The following is a 17,758-nucleotide window of genomic DNA, read 5'->3' as shown; positions in this document are numbered from 1 at the left end:
AAGGTTCCTTTCATTAAAGAGTTAGTTCACCGAAAAATTTAAAATCTGTCATTAAAGCTTATATGACGTTTTACCGCCGCCAGAGGTTGCATTTTCAAAACAATAACAAAGACAAAGCTTGATGACGCTATGAAGGAGAGTGGAATATAGGGAGATGTCGTTTTAACCAACCAGAGATGTATAGAATTCACGAATCTACCATATAAATTATATCAGCTAATAAATTAGTTTTTGTATTACCAGTACGTTTGATCACACTATGTTATGATCGACCCAAAGGAGGTCTTGCGATCAGCGGGTGAAGGTCTCTGCGTGTTAGGCTACTGTCTTTCCTTTTCCGCAACACTCAAGATTAAATGGAATACATTTTCTCATACATCAACTCATTATTTCATCTGACTCCATAAATGAAAAAGGTTTTAATGATAACTGGGCATCATTAAAAGTGAACCAATATGTGACATTTGTCAAATGATTTGGTGGGTTAATGCTGCGCAGTTTTACACGTTTACAATCGTACTAAAAGTAGCCTATACATTTGAACAATCCCACAGTATTTTCAAGTAATAGCTACATTTCTTTGTGTAACACATAGGCTACTTAATTCACTGCCATAGACTTGGTCACCAGACTTTATAAAAAGCGTTACTGAAGTACAAACAAAGTGCAATAGGCTATAACTGGTGTACAATAAATTATATTTATTTGCTTAGGCTACCTGTCTATTAAAACACATGCGAGAGCGGAGTCTCTGTGGACAGATCAAGTCCAAGTTTGTCACGAAGCTCTCCCCATCCTGAAAACACCATGCCGATATTCCAAAGCCTGCTTGCCTAAGTTGATCTATGTTTACGTTTTGGGGGATTTTCTGTACTCGCCAATCTATAATTGTGAACCGACTGAACGAAACAACAACGGTGTGCGAGATATTGTATCATATGCACGTAGATTCCTCATTAACGGCTTACGTATAGTAGGCTATAGAGGCCCATTGAAATCAAATGAGCCAATGAGAAATCTATGTATTGTTCCTTTGTTTTTACAAGCGGAAACCGTAGCGCGGATATTACGTCACTGATAGGCAACTATGACCAGGGACGAGCCATTATTAAAAACTTGAAATTCTCTGGATTTACAAATCCTTGGGAACTTTTGGGATAATGTAAGTACACAACTGCATGAAATATATCTCACTGTGAAAGTGGTTTTTGAATATTTTATTGAAAAAATCGTACATATTGTTCTTTTACTCATCTCCCTCATGTCGTTTTAAACCTGTAAGACAGAAATCTCTCAGATTTCATCAAATTGATCTACTTTTGTGTCCCGAAGATGAGGATGAGTAAATAATGACAGAATTAAATATATTGGATGAACTATCCCTTTAAATCATAAATATAGGTGTATTTGCATTCATGAAAAATATAAATGTGCTGAGAGGTAAATTCTCTTTCTTCAGTCTCAAGGAAGTAGCGTATAAGGAAAAAGCAACAGAAACGGTTTGGGGGATTCCAGTGTAATCAAAATCTTTATGCTTTACTTAAAAATTACTTTCAGTTAAAGTTTTATTTCTCTCTTGTGGCCTTGCTAAAATGCAGTTTCAACTGGATGAGGATGTGAAGTGATGTATTTCATCATCATGGGTATTGTTGATGCCACTGTGACACGAGACATGCACCTAACACCTACAAATCAAATAAAAATTGAGAATTTCCATTATTTTTTGCTAATGTGTGTCATTTTTGTTTATCATAGAATCAAAACACTTAGTAAAAAAACATACGTATACAAGTTTTTTTAAACCTTTAAAAAAAATCTGATTACTTTCAGATGACTAATATAGTTTTCATATGTTTAGATGTATAATGTGTATGAGTATAATTACGACGTTTATTATGAAAGTCGCTTATTCACGACTTGTATTTTGAAGCAACTCACTTGAGTAGCAGTGCAGGAAGTTATCTACTTGTTTTTGATGCCACGTTCACGTCGCTCACTACAATTCAAATTTATTTATTAATAGAAAGGTCAGTTCATCCCTTACTTTGTTTTGAACCGTAATGTTACTTAATATGGACAATATATTTATATATTTTTTTTCTACTGTACTTTTACTAAATACGCCTTTAATTGAACTAACCCGTTGTGTTAGCTAGTAGGAAAACATCGCCAATAATGAATGTCATAGATCTGCTGCCATAACGTTACTCATGTTTAAAGGACAAAACATGACACTTCTAACGTTTATTTTGACATTAATTTCCTTATATTTTCATATCCAGCTCATTTGCTTGGTCTTTTGAATAAAAAAAAAAGTGAAAGCAAAAGCTTCCTATATTAGCCTAACAGACACAGTCATGTTTCTAATCATAGTTTTGTAGCGTGTATATATGAAGCTTTTGAAACATTAAACTCTGCTGTGGTTTGTTGTTTAAAGGTTTGATATCATGTCGAAGGAGTCTGTGGGTAAAGTGCTGCTCCGAAATGTCATCATAAATACAGATGCCTATAACAAGGTGTGAACTTTTATGAGCCATTATTTATTTCAGATTTATATCAGCTGAAATCTATCATGAAATTTATCATGGAATGATTAAACTTCTAACTGTAGATTCAAGAGAAGTCTGAGATGTGGAAATTGAGGGAAATTGAACGACAAGCCACGTCCACTCATTTCCCAAAGCACAGGTGATGACTGATGGCTACAGGCATCACAACCTTTGTTTATTGCTCCTGATGCCTTTTTCTCTTTAGTGACAAATGTAATTCTCACTTAGGGGCCACATGCACTGTGACCGCAATTTTGACGACTCGGAGGGGTCAATGCAAGACCGGCTTGGAGACAGGAAAGATGTAATGTCCGGGAGAGATGAGAGGGAGGCACAATACAGGACGCGAAAACTGTATGAGTTTGAAGCCAATGATCCTGACAGGTATTGCTGCTTGCTTTTGTTCTCGTGGTGTTTTAATTATTTTGTATATTTGAAACATGAAACAAGGCATTTCCTGTGATCACAAAGCTATGTTCTGTCTCCTCAGGTGGGGCCACAGTGGCTTTAAGGAGCTTTATCCTGAGGAATTTCATTCTGATGGGTAAGGAGAAGCTGTCCTTCCACCTCATAAATGTTTAGTATGTTGTTGAGGGGTTTTTAAATAGCAGGGGTCTTTAACATGGTCTGTGGTGTTACTGCAGGGGGTCCATTGTTTGATTATTACATTGGCATACATTGTTGATCTTGGATAAAAACATTTGTGAAACGATTGTACTTTTTTAAAATCAATTCAATTTAATTGAAAGTACAATAAAAATGCAATGTAAAAATATATATAGCTATTTACATCAGTCATGGTTATTTTAATAGCTATGCAATGTAGGCTAACTATCATAGCCAAAGCTTGTAAATAAAAAAAGTTAAAGGGTTAGTTCACCCAAAAATAAAATTTCTTTCATTATTTCTCACCCTTGTCTTGTTTCAAACCTGCAAGACATTCGTTCATCTTCGGAACACAAATGTCAATGGAGGGACAAGAAGCTCTCAGATTTTATTAAAAATATCTTCATTTGTGTTCCGAAGATGAACGAAAGTCTTATGGGTTTGGAACGACATGATGGTGAGTAACTGATCCCTGTTATAGAGTCAGTCATTATCACTTGATCTTAAAAATATATATATTTTTTAATTATTCTAAATATTCTAGCAGTAAAATTCAAATGTAATATACAAATATATGCACATTCTTAATGATTGCACATGAGCACATTTTTTCGTTTAATAATATATTATATTAATTTATTCCAGAAAAAAAGCCTGCAGCGATAGTAAACACAGAAGTAAAAAACACAAGAACAAACTACACGATGATATAGAGAAATCTTCCAAGAAGTCATCTAAGAAGAAGAAAAAGAAAAAAGAGAAGAAGAGGAGGAGAACTGTGGCCTCGGGCTCTGAGACCTGCAGCGAAGCAGAGGACACAGCGAGGAGGAAACAGAGGAGGAAGGGAGGTAAAAGCAAGCGTAGGAAAAAGGAGCACAGAACAGAAGACAACAGCACGGAGGACAGCCGTTCAGACAACAGGACGAGAACAAGAAGGAAGAGGGACTGCCCTGAAATGGACACACTGACCGAGCCTCAGCGGAAAAAGCGGAAAAACTGGAAAGTGGCCAACGAGGAGAGATCAGAGGAGAGCTCTGATGCTTGACTTTTCAATCTACCTGGCTGAACAACTGTGCTTACTGTAGACACATTTTTGTAATCGTGCATCTCATTCATATTTAGGAGACTCTGATCATGGGTCTTGAGTCAATAACTTGATCTTTATACCTCTCCAAACGGACACAGCTTTTTCACCATGTTTGCATCCGTGCGAATTTGTCTAATTTTATGAGGTTATATTTTCGGAACATTTTTAAATATCTTTGAATGTTTTTTATTCCTTGTGAGACTGAACGATTTGTATTGCCATAGAAAAACTCAGGTATTTTTTTGCTATGTGTGAAATTGAATTAAGTGAAAAGATATTTTTTTAATATACTTGTATTCTATCATACCTTATTCGTGAACCTACCAGTTACAACAATCTTATTGATTTTTTGTTTGTTTGTTGCCAAACAGCATTTGTGTGTTAAGTGCAAAGTTGCCCAGAAGGTGGCACTTTCGCACTATCTTATCAGAGGACAATCTCAAAGCGTATGGCAAGTCGTTTTAACATTTAATCCTTAATACGTACTAGAATCTATTTTCATGTTACTAGTACTTATTTTTTGATACTAGTGTCTATTCCATCTATTCCTATTAGCTACTAGTGTTTATTCTTTAGGTACTAGTGCCATTTTAAAATATACTAGTACTTATTCATTAGATATAAGTGCCTATTAAATTGGTACTAGTACTTCTTAGATACCAGTACTTATTTGTTAGATACTAGTACTTATTTTGATAGTGACTATTACTATTCTGTTGTGACTAATAACACATTTCAAATCTTTGCCATTGACTTATATGGGAATCAGCCATTGACATACATGGCAATCTGACATTCAGATATCAACTTTTCATTTTTAGTATGTTTTCCAATAATGACTAGTAGGCTACATACTTTGTATAATAGTCGGTGGGTACTAGTACTAATGAATAAGCAACTAAAGAATAGGCATTAGTACCTAAAGAATAAGCACAAGTACCTAATGGAATGAATACTTGTAGCCTATCTAAAAAGCAAGTAGGCTACTAGTAACATGAACATGGATATTAGTACGTATTAAGGATTAAATGTTAAATCGGCTTGCCATACAAAGCGAGGCTACCTGATTGAATTTTAACGACTTGTTTTGTACGTTCGCTTGTAAACATCAACAGTAAATGGTAACGTTATTTCACTACTGTTTGCTTCCGACATTTACGGATAATGGCTACTTCCCCTTACTAATGTATTTGCATTCACTGATTCATTTGCACTAAACTACCAAAGGTCAAGCATTCATATCATATAACGTTAAATGGAATTATATCATTAAAGTTGCATTTGGAGGCAACGGTTATTTACCAGTAACGTTAGTTAGCATAGTTCACTTGTTGTGTCAGTGTTTACCGTTATTGTTGCTCACTTTCACCGAGTCCACGTGCAGTGTTGTTCGTGCGGTGTGTGTGTGTGTGTGTTGTTTTGTGGGTTGAGTGACCGCTCATTATTCTGATCACCGGCTGCATTAATACTTCTTCCGCTGTAAACACGGAGCAGTCGCCGTAAAGAACATTGGGTCTCTATGGCAATGAACAGCGCCCTTTCCTATCAGCCTGGCTGCTGGCACGACGACTCAAAACAACTCAGAAAATGATCAAACACTTTCAAGCTGCCAAGCTCCATAATCAAATCAAATTAAATGTGGCTAGCTTTCATCAGCCGAGATTAAGCTGTTCCGTGTCTTCTGTAAAAACGGTCACTAACACACAGCTCAGGGGAACACGCTGTTCTGACAGTTCGTTTTGCTGCTGAGGGGAATTTTATTCAGGCTGATCCGTTAAGGTTGTGCCCTTTTGGTCTCTTCCGATTTTACTGCGATGAATTTTTTGTCCAATTTAATGCCCCTTTGACATTAAACCAGAAATATATTAGATATCAGAATGGTAATAAAAAACTACTGTGAGAGGAAAATAGACCAATCAAGCAGTTTCAAACTGCAGCAGTTTAAGAAATGGTGTTGCTTTTCTATTAGTTTTATGATAATTTTTTTTTTACATTTGATGGACTGAAAATGGCAAAGAATGTCGTTAAAGCTGTTGAAAAAAGTTTCTTCTATACGAATTAATAACTAATGCTAAAATGTTTTTAAAGCCTGCCATCGTTTTTATAACCCAAGTTTTTATTTTATTTATCTTTATTAAATCTTAACGATACAAATAGAGTCATTAATGCAGAAAACAAAGTATTAAACAAGAACAGAGCCAAGGGGAGTTTCAAATAAATATATTAAAGATGGAGCATAACTGAATGTTTTTAGCAGCCTTCTTATTTTTGAATCATAGATTGATTTGATTTAGCCTATTGTTCTGCCTCTAACCCAAGGTTGTTTTACAAAAACAGATGAATCTCACATGGAGAAACTCATTTAGGCCAACAACAAAACAGTTTCCTTCAAATGTACACTACCATTCAAAAGATTATATCAGTAAGAAAAGAATAGCCTACTTTTATTCAGTGCAGTAAATTGATCAAAAATGACATTTACTGACATTTATAATCCTAAAATTTAAATTTCAACTAAATGCTGTTCTTTTGAACTATCTATTCTTTGAAGAATCCTGAAAAAACTTTTGGTTACCACAAAAACAAATGTTTTCAAAATGGATAGTATATAAGAAATTAGTTTCTTGAGCAGCAAATAAGAATATTACAATGATTTCTGAAGGATCATGCACTGAAGACTGGAGTACTGATGCTGAAAATTTTGCTTTGCATCACAGGAATAAATAACATTTTCAAATACATTAAAATAGAAAACTGTATATTACTGTATTTTTGATCAAATGAATGCAGCCTTGGTGAACATTTTAAACAGTATAACTGAACATGTTCAGTCACTATTCAATCTTTTGACAATGTTTTGATTAGTAATAAATAATTGATCTTTAAGTTTAACAAAGAAAAATCTTCCCCTGGGGGATTAGTTTGCCTAGAAGGAAGAACACTGATCTCACATGTTTTTATTTGATACATTTCACATTACTCTTCAATTACACAATTATGTGGGGAATGTTCCTTCTTTAGGTTAACAATGTCAAAACCATCTTAGTCATGCAGGTAAATCTAATAGGCCTAATTTTCTTTATTTGTCTTCTGCCGGTTGAGTATTTCATACTTACGTCATTTTGGCGTAGAAAGAGATAAGATGGCATTACCAGAAATTATGTTGCATTATGTCAAGCTAATCCTTGCCACAGTTTTGAGTTATATGTATGATCTATTGGTTTGGCAGGGATTATGTGACGTTATATGGTTTCCAGAGAATCTAATGTGCATCACTGTGTAAATTACATATAGAGATTCAACTAAAGTGTGCATGTGCTTTTAGCTCTTCCTTGACATCATATCTGTGAGTCACCAGTCATGTGATAAAATCCCATTCAGGTTCGCTGTTGGCTGATAAGTAGGCTATCATTTTTCAGACCTAGAAAAAGATCATATCCTGAACATGACTACAATAGGCCAAACGGAGGAAGTGTGATACATCCTCAAAGTTGGCATGGAAATGTATTAATTCCCTCCAGTTAGTTTCATTATGAATCACTTACTTTATTGGTTATATGGTCAGTCATTCATTTTGCATCAATAATAGTTTCTCACCGCAACAATAAACAATGGCAGACATTTATTATATTTGTTCATTCTTTATCCAATGCAGCTTATAAACTAGGTAATACTATTAAAGGTGTGGGCAAGAAGGTCCATTGTCCATGTAGCAATGTATGAAGTATAGCTACAGCTCACATTGGATGTCACTTTCAATTCTAGCAGCTTTCAGTTGGTCATCAAGGCAAAATCATGTGACCAGCATGAACACATTGCAAAATTTGCAAAAAACAGCGGTTCCCTTTCGAGAGGTCTCTCGTATTGCGCAAGTTAGCTTAAGCTATGGGAAAACTCCTTTTCTCGAGAATATTGAAGCCAAATTTTTAAAACGCAGTGCAGCTGCACAGCAGACATATAGCTGAGCGTCTAGCACGCTCACTGGCTGTGCTACAGCAACTGCATGAACCTATGGCAAGACGGCTAAGTTGCGCAAACCAATCAGCTTCGCGCCAGAGTGTGTCAGAGCACGCCAGTATGGGCGTGGCTTATAGCTATATAAGCCCCCATTTTTGCCATAGAATTCAGATTTAATCTCCTTCAGCAAGTTCCACTTCGCTGACCTCCTGTTGAGAAGCCTTCACCGCTGCCGTCGAAAAGCCTCCAGCGGGACAAGCCACCTGCTAAGCAGTTCTGAGGATGCCGGCTTCCTGGTTTTCACTGGATGCCGCCTTCACCCCGCTGTTCTGCTGTGCCATCCGGCGTGCATATATCCTTTTAAAGCAAAACTTAGTGTGTTTGCCGCTGCCACTCACTATCTTAAAGAGCAATTTTCTAGGTGGTGTTTCAAATGCCTCGAGACACATGAACCTAGCGCAGAGGCCCTCTCTTCGGCGGATCGTCACATCTTGTGTGCTTCAAACAACGGGGAGAGTTCAGACAACGAGGTGGCATATTCTTCTGTATCTCCACCTCCTGGCTCATTTCGACTGGTCTTCACCCGAGGAATCCACGCGAAGCAGGCTGGACGAATGTGTAGTACTGTTCAATATGTAGAGAAGAAAGAGGACAGGGTCAGTCCATAAAGGGTTAATTCCCTCAAGCCGTCTCACGCTCCCGCACTCCCACACTCCCGCACTCGGCGTGCTCTCTCTCTCACACACTCTCTCTCACTCTCGCTCTCTCTCTCTCTCTCTCTCTCTCTCTCTCTCTCTCTCTCTCTCTCTCTCTCTCTCTCTCTCTCTCTCTCGCTTCTTTCTCCATGCTGCTTCACTCAGCGTGCTCACCCACAGGTCTCCCAGTTGTCTCTCTCTTGAACAATGTTGCTTATATGTGGTCTCTCCAGGCCAATCACTGAAACAAGACAGGTGTTTGTCATTTGCACTTGACCCACTTACGCCGCACCTGTCTCCAGATCCTCTCTCCTGTCACAGACTTCGCTAGACCACGCCCCCCTTGCCAAAGAATGGTTCCTGCAGGGGCGCCGACAGGCACCTCAGCAGAGACCCGCCCCTGTCTTTCCTGCGGTACATGACGAGCTAACGAAGTCGTGGAAAGCGCCGCATTCAGCTCGTCTCAAACCCTCCACCTCCTCAACGCTCTCGACTGTCGACGGCGCTGTGGAGAAAGGAGATGAGAAAATTCCCCTCCTTGAAGAGACAGTGGCCGTGCACCTTTGACCTAAAGCTACCCTTTGGAAAGCTAAAGCGACTCACCCGTCTAAGCCTTGCCATACTACTTCAGTTCTGCCGTACTACTCCAGCGGTAAGGGGTTTCGTGGAGCGTTTCACCGAGGCCCAGAAAGCATTGCAAGCAATGCGCCACTTCCTCCCTAAATGGGCCGCCACAAGAAAGCGCCGCTCTCTCAGCCAGCAAAACCAGCGCCGCCGGTTTCTCAGCCCCGCCCAGCGTCTGAAGTCTGTCACGCTCTTGTTCAGCGAGACGACAACAGTTCCCAGACCGCCGGGGACCCTGACCCAAGATTGTGTTGGACCCCGAGCCTCAGAAGCCTTCCTAGCCCGAATGACAGGAAGGAAAACAGAGTGGTTGAGTCCCGTAGCGGCCGGATCAGTCTCCAAAAAGCCTTTTAAACATTTGCCAGTCCCCTCTTTAGTTTGAGCTTTTACAGTCGCTATTTCCTCATTCCAAAGAAAGATGGCGGCCTCAGGCCCAATTTATATCTCAGATACCTGAACAAAGCGCTTCTGACGTGCTCATTCAGAATGCTGACAACCAAACAAATCCTCGTGCAGATTCGCCCAGGGGATTGGTTTTTCTCAGTGGATCTGTAAGATGCTTATTTTCATATTCAGATAACACCCTATCACAGGCCAATCTTGAGATTCGCCTTCGAGGGCAGGCTTATCAGTACACAATCCTACCATTCGGTCTATCCTTAGCACCCGTACTTTCACGAAATGCATAGACGCAGACCTTACCCCCTGAGACAATGGAGAGCGGTCGCTCTATCACTAAAAGCTTTCCTCCTATACATAAAAGGTCACCATTTCTTGGTCCGGTCGGACAACATGTCAGTGGTTTCCTATATAAATTGCCAAGGTGGACTCAGGTCGAGCAACCTGCACACCATGTCCAAACACCTCTTGCTATGTGTTCAGCTTAACCTGCGCTCGCTGAGAGCGGTACACGAGCCAGGCAGAGACCTCCTCACGCAGGCGAACGGGACGATCTGGCATTCCAGTCCCGACTTGTGGGCCCTCCATGTATGGCCCCTCAACAGGTATCTGTTGAACCTTCCAGAAAGGGTGCTAAATACCATTACTGAAGCAAGAGCGCCTTCAACCAGGCATCTTTATGCTCTAAAATGGTCAGTGTTCTCCAGCTGGTGTACAGCGCGGAGCCTGGACCCCTACTCATGCGGAGTGATAAAGGTACTTTCCTTTCTACAAGAGCTTTTGGACGTGGGTTGCATCCCCTCCACGCTCAAAGTATATGTGGCGGCCATAGCAGCACTTCACGCTCATGTGGCCGGGAAATCACTAGGAAGTAACGACCTAGTCGTGCTCTTCCTCAAGGGGGACAGAAGGCTAAACCCTCTGTACCTATCTGGGACCTCTCCACGGTCCTGGACGTCATGAAAGGGGCCCCTTTCGAGCCGCTTCAGTCTGCTGACCTGAAGCCTCTTTCGCTCAAAACTGCTCTCTTGCTTGCACCGGCTTCAGGTGATTTGCAAGCACTCTCAGTGAGCGCTTCCTGCCTTGAATTCGGGGCCAACGACTCCAGAGTCGTCCTTAAGCCAAGGTACGGGCATGTTCCTAAGGTGCTCTCTACTCCGTAGGGAGCACAGGTCATTTCCATGTCAGCTATTCCCTCATCAGAAGACTAAAGAGACACGAATATGCTATGCCCTGTGAGGGCTCTTAGAGTCTATTTGGAGCGTTCTACCCCCTTCAGGCAGTCAGAACAGCTCTTCGTATGCTTCGGTGGCCGCACCAGAGGTTTCGCGATCAAAAAGCAGAGACTGTCACGTTGGATAGTTGATGCTATATCGCTGGCTTATGAGTCTAAGGGCCTCCGTTGTCCCATTGACATCAGAGCTCATTCCACGAGAGGCATGGCCTCGTCATGGGCATGGTCGAGTGGAATACCAATTGAAGATATTTGTACGACAGCAGGCTGGGCCTCACCGTCCACATTTATGAAGTTTTATAACCTGAAAATTCCAGCTTTGCAAGCAAGGGTTCTTTCCGTATAAATAAAGTGTCTAAGCACAATTTCCACAACTATAAGGCCCGAAGTCTGTCTGGTCCTAGGTGAACCTGAACTACAGTTCTATATACCATATAAAGAACAAGCTTGGCCCTTATAAGGCCCATTCCTATGTTTCCCTATATGAGGCTCATTACTGATCTGGCCTCTATTAGGACTCATAACTTTACTCTTCTATGAGCCTCGGGCGCTTGGCCCTAGGCTACAGTATGGGAAGTTTTTAAGCACACACAGCATTTTGAAAAGAGTTCCCATAGCGTAAGCTAACTTACGCAATAAAAGAGACCTCTCCAAAGGGAACGTCTCGGTTACTAACGTAACCTCGGGAACGAAGTAGGGAACGAGTATTGCGTAACCCGCCATGCTACTGTGCTTCGATCAGGGGATCTCTTCAGTCGATGTAACCTGAATTCTATGGTGAAAATGGGGGCTTATATAGATATAAGCCACGCCCATACTGGCGGGCTCTGATGCGCTCTGGCGCAAAGCGACCTGATTGGTTTGCAAATTTTAGCCGACTCGCCTTAGGTTTGTGCAGTTGCCATAGCACAGCCAATGAGCACGCTAGACGCTCAGCTATGTGTCTGCTGTGCAGCTGCACTGCGTTTCAAAAATTTGGCTTCAATATTCTAGAGAAAAGGAGTTTTCCCATAGCGTAAGCTAACTTACACTATACTCATTCCCTACTCGGTAGGGAACATCTTTTGCTCGCAAAATTTCGACTACTGTGACCAGACCACACATTTAATGGATTTTAAAGGGATTTTCCCCAAGAAATTTGCCAAACAACGGTATGTAATGTAACCGCAATTTAATACTTATTAACTTACTGTGCTATGTCCGACTGATTGCACTGTATTTGATTTTTGTATTCTTTTTCTAAACTGTTTTAATATATTTTATGTTATTTTTAATTCTCACCATGTCATTTTTGTATTACTTTAATTCCTTCTATGTAAAGCACTTTGAATTACCAGTCTATGAAATGTGCTATATAAATAAACTTGCCTTGCCTAATACTATTAGTATCAAGATGGTCATAAGTAGGCTTTATGAAGTGCAGTAGTGAATGCAGCTAGCTAGTTTAGCATAGAAAACCCATTCAGACCCTTATTATACTTTTTAAAATACCACAATTTTAGCGAATATATCTCAAGGTGAAGTCAAATGACGTGGTTTAAGCATGGTGGACCCCATGGTGCTCATTAACATGCCCCTCTGCTGAGAACCTTTCAAGGTTAATCGACAGCTCCAGCAGCCAGTGCCCTGAACACACGCCATTTCCTGGATTGCTCTCCAAATCAGTTTTGCATCCAGGCTGACCCTCTCACAGACTTTACTTCAATTAGCCACCAAGTGAATCATGGGTCAATCTGCTCCTGTTGCCATGGCAACCTGACGTAAAGGATTTGGATTCTCTTGACACTACTGAGGCTACACCAACATCTCTGCTGAGGATGTGCATATTATGTGGACAAGCGCTCAAATGAAGCATTCTATAATGATAATATTTTGAAATACTCAAAATGTGGGGCATTTATCTAGCAAAACTAGAAAAAGAGCACTCACTCAAGTGTCCTCAAGTATTCATCATTAGATGTGGATAAATATTGAGCATTAAACATTATAACTTGACCCTGACATCAGTTAGAAGCTGCTTCATATAATTTCTTCAAATTTGATTATAGTAACTAACGTAATTCTGAAGAAGAAGAAAAACTGTTATTTTGGGTTTTTGCCAGGGTTTTTCTATGTGGTTGTTAAAGTGTTCTAAGTGGTTTATTTTTTATTTTTTATGTTGCTATCCAGTTGCTTGGGATTTCTGGGTGGTTACTAAGGTGTTCTGACTGTTTTTACCATGTTGTTATGCAGTTGCTGCAGTGTTCTGGGTGGATGTTGCTAGGGGATTGCTAAGGAGTTCTGACTGGTTTTTGGCACGTTCAAAGATACTTTGCCCCAATGGAATTGCATACACTTGAATTGCATACACATTTAGCTTAACATTTACTTCAGTAGAGGTATGGCCACTACTACAGATATAAGTCAACCAACCTTACTTCTCTTATAATAGCTTTGGATTGGCCATGCCATGGTTTCCCACGAGCACTTTTCTTAAGTAACATTACATTAAAACAGAGGTAAGACATACCCAGATTTAGGTTGGTCAAGCAGCACTTTTGCTGCCCTAAACGGAAATTCACTTCTTGTCTTTGCAAAACCAAGTACACTTGAATTAGTGCCAAATATTAGTCGTCACTATTCTGACGCAAAACTTAACTTTAATCTACTTGGGAAAACAGTCGGAATAAAATTACATGTAACAATTTATTGTGTCTGTTAAATGCATCATGCCAATTTCATAATCAGTTCAAAGATCATATAACAAAACATCAAATGCTCTGGAATAAAGAGAGAAGATGCGAACCTAACATTATAAAATACATGATGCAGAGTGCCTGCAAACACTTCACATCACGGGCTAATTTAAGTTACAAATCACCACAAACCTTCTTCAGCATCTCCCTATACTCAGACCAAGGCAGAAACATCTTTTCAAATGTAAACATGAGTTCACATTGGGAATTTGCATTAATCACCGTCCCAGACAGACTTACTAGGGACAGAAGTTGATTTACATGGGGGCACACCCACAGCAGTTAACAAGATATCTCTAAACTCTCCACACCTTATTAATTTTTTGGTTTACTTCTGTGGGAATGAGACCTTTGTACCAGTCGCACTGAGACATTTCAAATTATACCAAACATGTATAATACTGTATGATAATTGTTTATATGAAACCATATAGATATTTTGGGTGAATTCAGGTAGGTAATGAAGGGTGAACGGAATGATGTGTAAATTGGGAGGTGATCAACTCAAGTTTGATCGTGTCTCGAATGGGGATGGTAATATAGCAAGAGAATTCAAATGTTAATTTCCTTTTTTTCTCAGAGAGTAGCCCTCTCTTCCAGTTTTCCAGTCTTACACTTGTTACGGCTGACTAATATAAATGTTTTAAATGTAATGAAAGTCTACAGTAAAAATTGGACCAAACCGATAACCTCATTACAGCATAAGTTTCATAACAGCATTTGCATGACCTTTGCCTCAAGGATCACACTCTGATGTGTTGTTTCATAACATAAAAGGTTTTTGAGCAAGCAGTCCCTTGTGTTTAGACAGTTCAAAGTAATCCAGGGCACATTCAGGCCCAAAAAACACCATCAGCACCATGCTTCTTCTTCGCCTTTGTTCTCATAGGCCTCACGCCGTGACATCCGTGCAAATCTTTGCCATACTCAGAAAAAGGAGGAGGAAGTGGATGTATGATCCAGGGGGGAAAACAGCTTTCAGAGCGTTCAAGAAGGTTTGATTTGAGCAGTGAACCCCTGCCCTCCCTCACTTTCACATCCCTGCTATCACACCTCCGCCTGCACAGCCTTATGGGATGCAGGTTTGACGTCAGCGAGTGTCAGCTCAGCCCATAGTCTGCCTGCCTAATTGATTCAGAAGAGTAGAACGAGCCTCAGCTAATTGGTCTGTGGCAGCAGCTGCTCCGTTTCTGGTCTCTCCTCAAATCTTCTCACGTCAAACATAGCAACGCACTTTTATAAGCTGTGCAAATATGAGGGGGAGGTATCTGATGGATGATTGAAAAGTGCTTTGCGCTGGAAGGTTCTGCATTTTCGGTTATCAGCACGTCACTGAGGAGAAGTGGCATTTTTGCTTCAGTACTCTTGAAAACTAACAAGACAACATCATTTATTTGCTTTTGTTGATCTTCAGTTTATCAACAACTTGCAATCTTGTGCTCATCTTTTGCAAAGCAAAAATCCTGTTATTAAGTTGCAAAATAGTTGCAGAATGGCCTGTGTTACCACTAGTGGAACATTATTTTATTTCCACAGAAAAAAATTTTCTGGTTAACCAAAAATTGTACATTGTACATTGAATTTAATGTGTAACCGTGTCTTTTTTTAAACAGACCATTTTAAATATTTTTTTTTAGTGCTGTTGAAAGGCCAAATATGGATTAAAGGCCCATTCACACCAAGAACAATAACTATATTAATATATCTGTCCGCATCAGCTGACGATTCTGTTCGTTCTGTTTATTCTATGTCCATGCTTGTCTAAATGGTCAAGCTTCTTACAGCAGGATGGCTTCTGAATGGCTGTCAATGTTTTTTTATCATTCATCAGCGGAATAAAATCGTTCTTAAAGTGATTCCGACAATATCGTTTCTCTGTGCCGTTATCGTTGTAGGTGTGGTGTGAACTCTTTTTTAGAACTATATCGAACGGGCCTTTAGACAACATATTTGCTTAATAATATTTGTTGCTCTTAAATTCCTATTAACAAGTTTCAACTAGCTGTTGCATTCTTGAAAATTGTCTTCCGGCGTAAAAATGAGTAGTGAATCTTACTACTTTGCTGTTAACATTACAAATGAAAACATTTAAAACGATTGTTGTTTTACATAAAATAGAAATAATATACTAACCTTGGTGAGTTACCGGTAGGCTACACAATTTCTTGTTGTGTCCTTTAACCGCCACTTCCACCAAACAGTAAAAAAAGAAAAAAGAAAAGAAATCTCTCTTGCCATTGGTCATTTTTTTGCGGTCAAGTTCACCACTGTGAAATAATTACTTTAGTGACCATAAATTTTTACATAATCCTTTGCTTACATTATACCTGTTGTACACATTACAGTAAAATACTGTTAAAATTTCCAAAATCTCATCCTAAAATTGTTTTTTTTTTTTTTGGAAAAAGTTGCAAAATTACAGAATGGTTAAGGGAACTCTCTTCTTTATTTATGTAAACAGTCAGTTCCCAAAATTGTATAGTGGGATAAATTTACTTTCATTAAAAAAAAACCCCAAATCTGTTTTTTGGAGCTGAATGCTCAGGATTTGGTCTACAATGAAGAAGGGTTGCAACAGCAAAGGTTATTTTGAATAAGGACAGTACATAATTTTTTCCCACTGACTCCAAATGTTTTGTTCATTTCACAAACGGACCATATGGCAAATCAAGCATCCTCTTGCCTGAATCTGTCCTTCTTTATATGTGACCCTGAGCCACCGATCTCTTCCTTTGCTTTGTTTTCCCTCACCGTGCCTACATCCGTGTGCTATTTGAATGGTGATCACTAGCACCATTCACTCTAAATTGTAACCTGTCACCAGCCCACATCTTCAGGCATGAGTCATTCATTCTAAGTTGGTGGTCGGTCTAGTTGAGCGAACAGTGATGGCTGTGGTTGAGGTGTGAGGCTAAATGTATTTCCACTGGATGAACATTCATCCAATTAACTGCTGACATCATACCCACCAGGATAGGTTCATCTGCTTGCAGTTAATATGTTTATGCCAATTTGGCAAATTTACTGTGTTTTTAGCAATCTTTTTATTTTCAAGGTCATCAGTGTATATATGTGGTAATTTCCCATACACTAAATGAAATCTTAGCTGTGAAAATTGAACTGTAAAATTGCATGTTAGGAATGGATTCTCCCATGTACTTTTGGAACAATACATCAGGGAACAAGACAGCAAACGGAGATTAATTCAAAGAACAAATGTTCTTTTCCAGGTAATGACTATACTTTTGAAGCAACAGTACAAGTATAACATCTAATCAGACATGGTGAAGTAATTTATGCAAATGCAGCTTAGCCAAGGCACTGATGTATCCTCATATACATAGAGAGAAGTAAAAAAGGAAATACATTAACAGATTGTCATGTAGGCGTAAATGTAATGCTGCTCATTAAATATAATATCAGCAATAGTTTAATGCACAATACAGGTCCTTTGCTAAACTTCAAGGGGCCCAGTACCAATTTATTATTATTATTTTTTAAATGAAATGTTAGTCCAAGGTATAGCTAAACATTTTCTGAATAAATTTGCAAAAAACAAAACAGTTTCATTATCCTGCTCCCCTGTAGTATAAAGTTATATTCTGGTTTTCTCATAAAGGTATATGGAACAGGCCCCGACCCTATGCACACAGGCTTAAGTATAGATCATGTTTATCCCTGAGATGAGGGTATAGGGGGTGCAGGCTGAATCTCTTTCTTCCTGGTGCTTCCTAAAAAGCGTGGAGTACATGAAAGAGCTTAGCCTGATTTTATATAAACAGCAAGAGCCAAGGGTGGTCTGCACACACCTGGAGGGGCCTGGACCTTTGAGGAGAGAGTATACGGGAATCATGTTCTAACATTAATAAGCT

General features: G+C 39.4%; 1 protein-coding gene across 3 annotated transcripts; it reads left to right on the top strand.

Annotated features, from left to right (window-relative positions):
- The first annotated feature begins 1,145 nt into the window (after nucleotides 1-1,145).
- Nucleotides 1,146-5,407, top strand: nkapd1 (NKAP domain containing 1). Of its 3 annotated transcripts, none has more exons than XM_077208543.1 (6): nucleotides 1,146-1,162; nucleotides 2,438-2,516; nucleotides 2,612-2,688; nucleotides 2,778-2,933; nucleotides 3,040-3,093; nucleotides 3,801-5,407. In XM_077208543.1, coding segments are annotated over exons 1-6 (768 nt in total). In that variant the 5' UTR covers nucleotides 1,146-1,160; the 3' UTR covers nucleotides 4,201-5,407. The 3 variants fall into 3 exon arrangements, with proteins under 3 accessions (XP_077064658.1, XP_077064659.1, XP_077064661.1); XM_077208544.1 differs by lacking the exon at nucleotides 1,146-1,162 and adding an exon at nucleotides 1,954-2,027; XM_077208546.1 differs by lacking the exon at nucleotides 1,146-1,162 and adding an exon at nucleotides 1,974-2,031.
- The last annotated feature ends 12,351 nt before the right edge of the window (nucleotides 5,408-17,758 follow it).

Source organism: Siphateles boraxobius, unplaced genomic scaffold (genome assembly GCF_051911475.1).
Source record: "Siphateles boraxobius isolate OS27281-9 unplaced genomic scaffold, OSU_SipBor_1 6, whole genome shotgun sequence".
NCBI classification, from domain to species: Eukaryota; Metazoa; Chordata; class Actinopteri; order Cypriniformes; family Leuciscidae; genus Siphateles; species Siphateles boraxobius.
Note: the sequence above shows the minus strand (reverse complement) of the source record. Positions and strands in the feature narration are given on the sequence as shown.

Coding starts and splice junctions, on each gene's coding strand:
- nkapd1 (XM_077208543.1), top strand. Junction 2,517..2,611: donor ATACAGATGCCTATAACAAG/GTGTGAACTTTT, acceptor TTCTAACTGTAG/ATTCAAGAGAAGTCTGAGAT. Junction 3,094..3,800: donor GAGGAATTTCATTCTGATGG/GTAAGGAGAAGC, acceptor AATTTATTCCAG/AAAAAAAGCCTGCAGCGATA.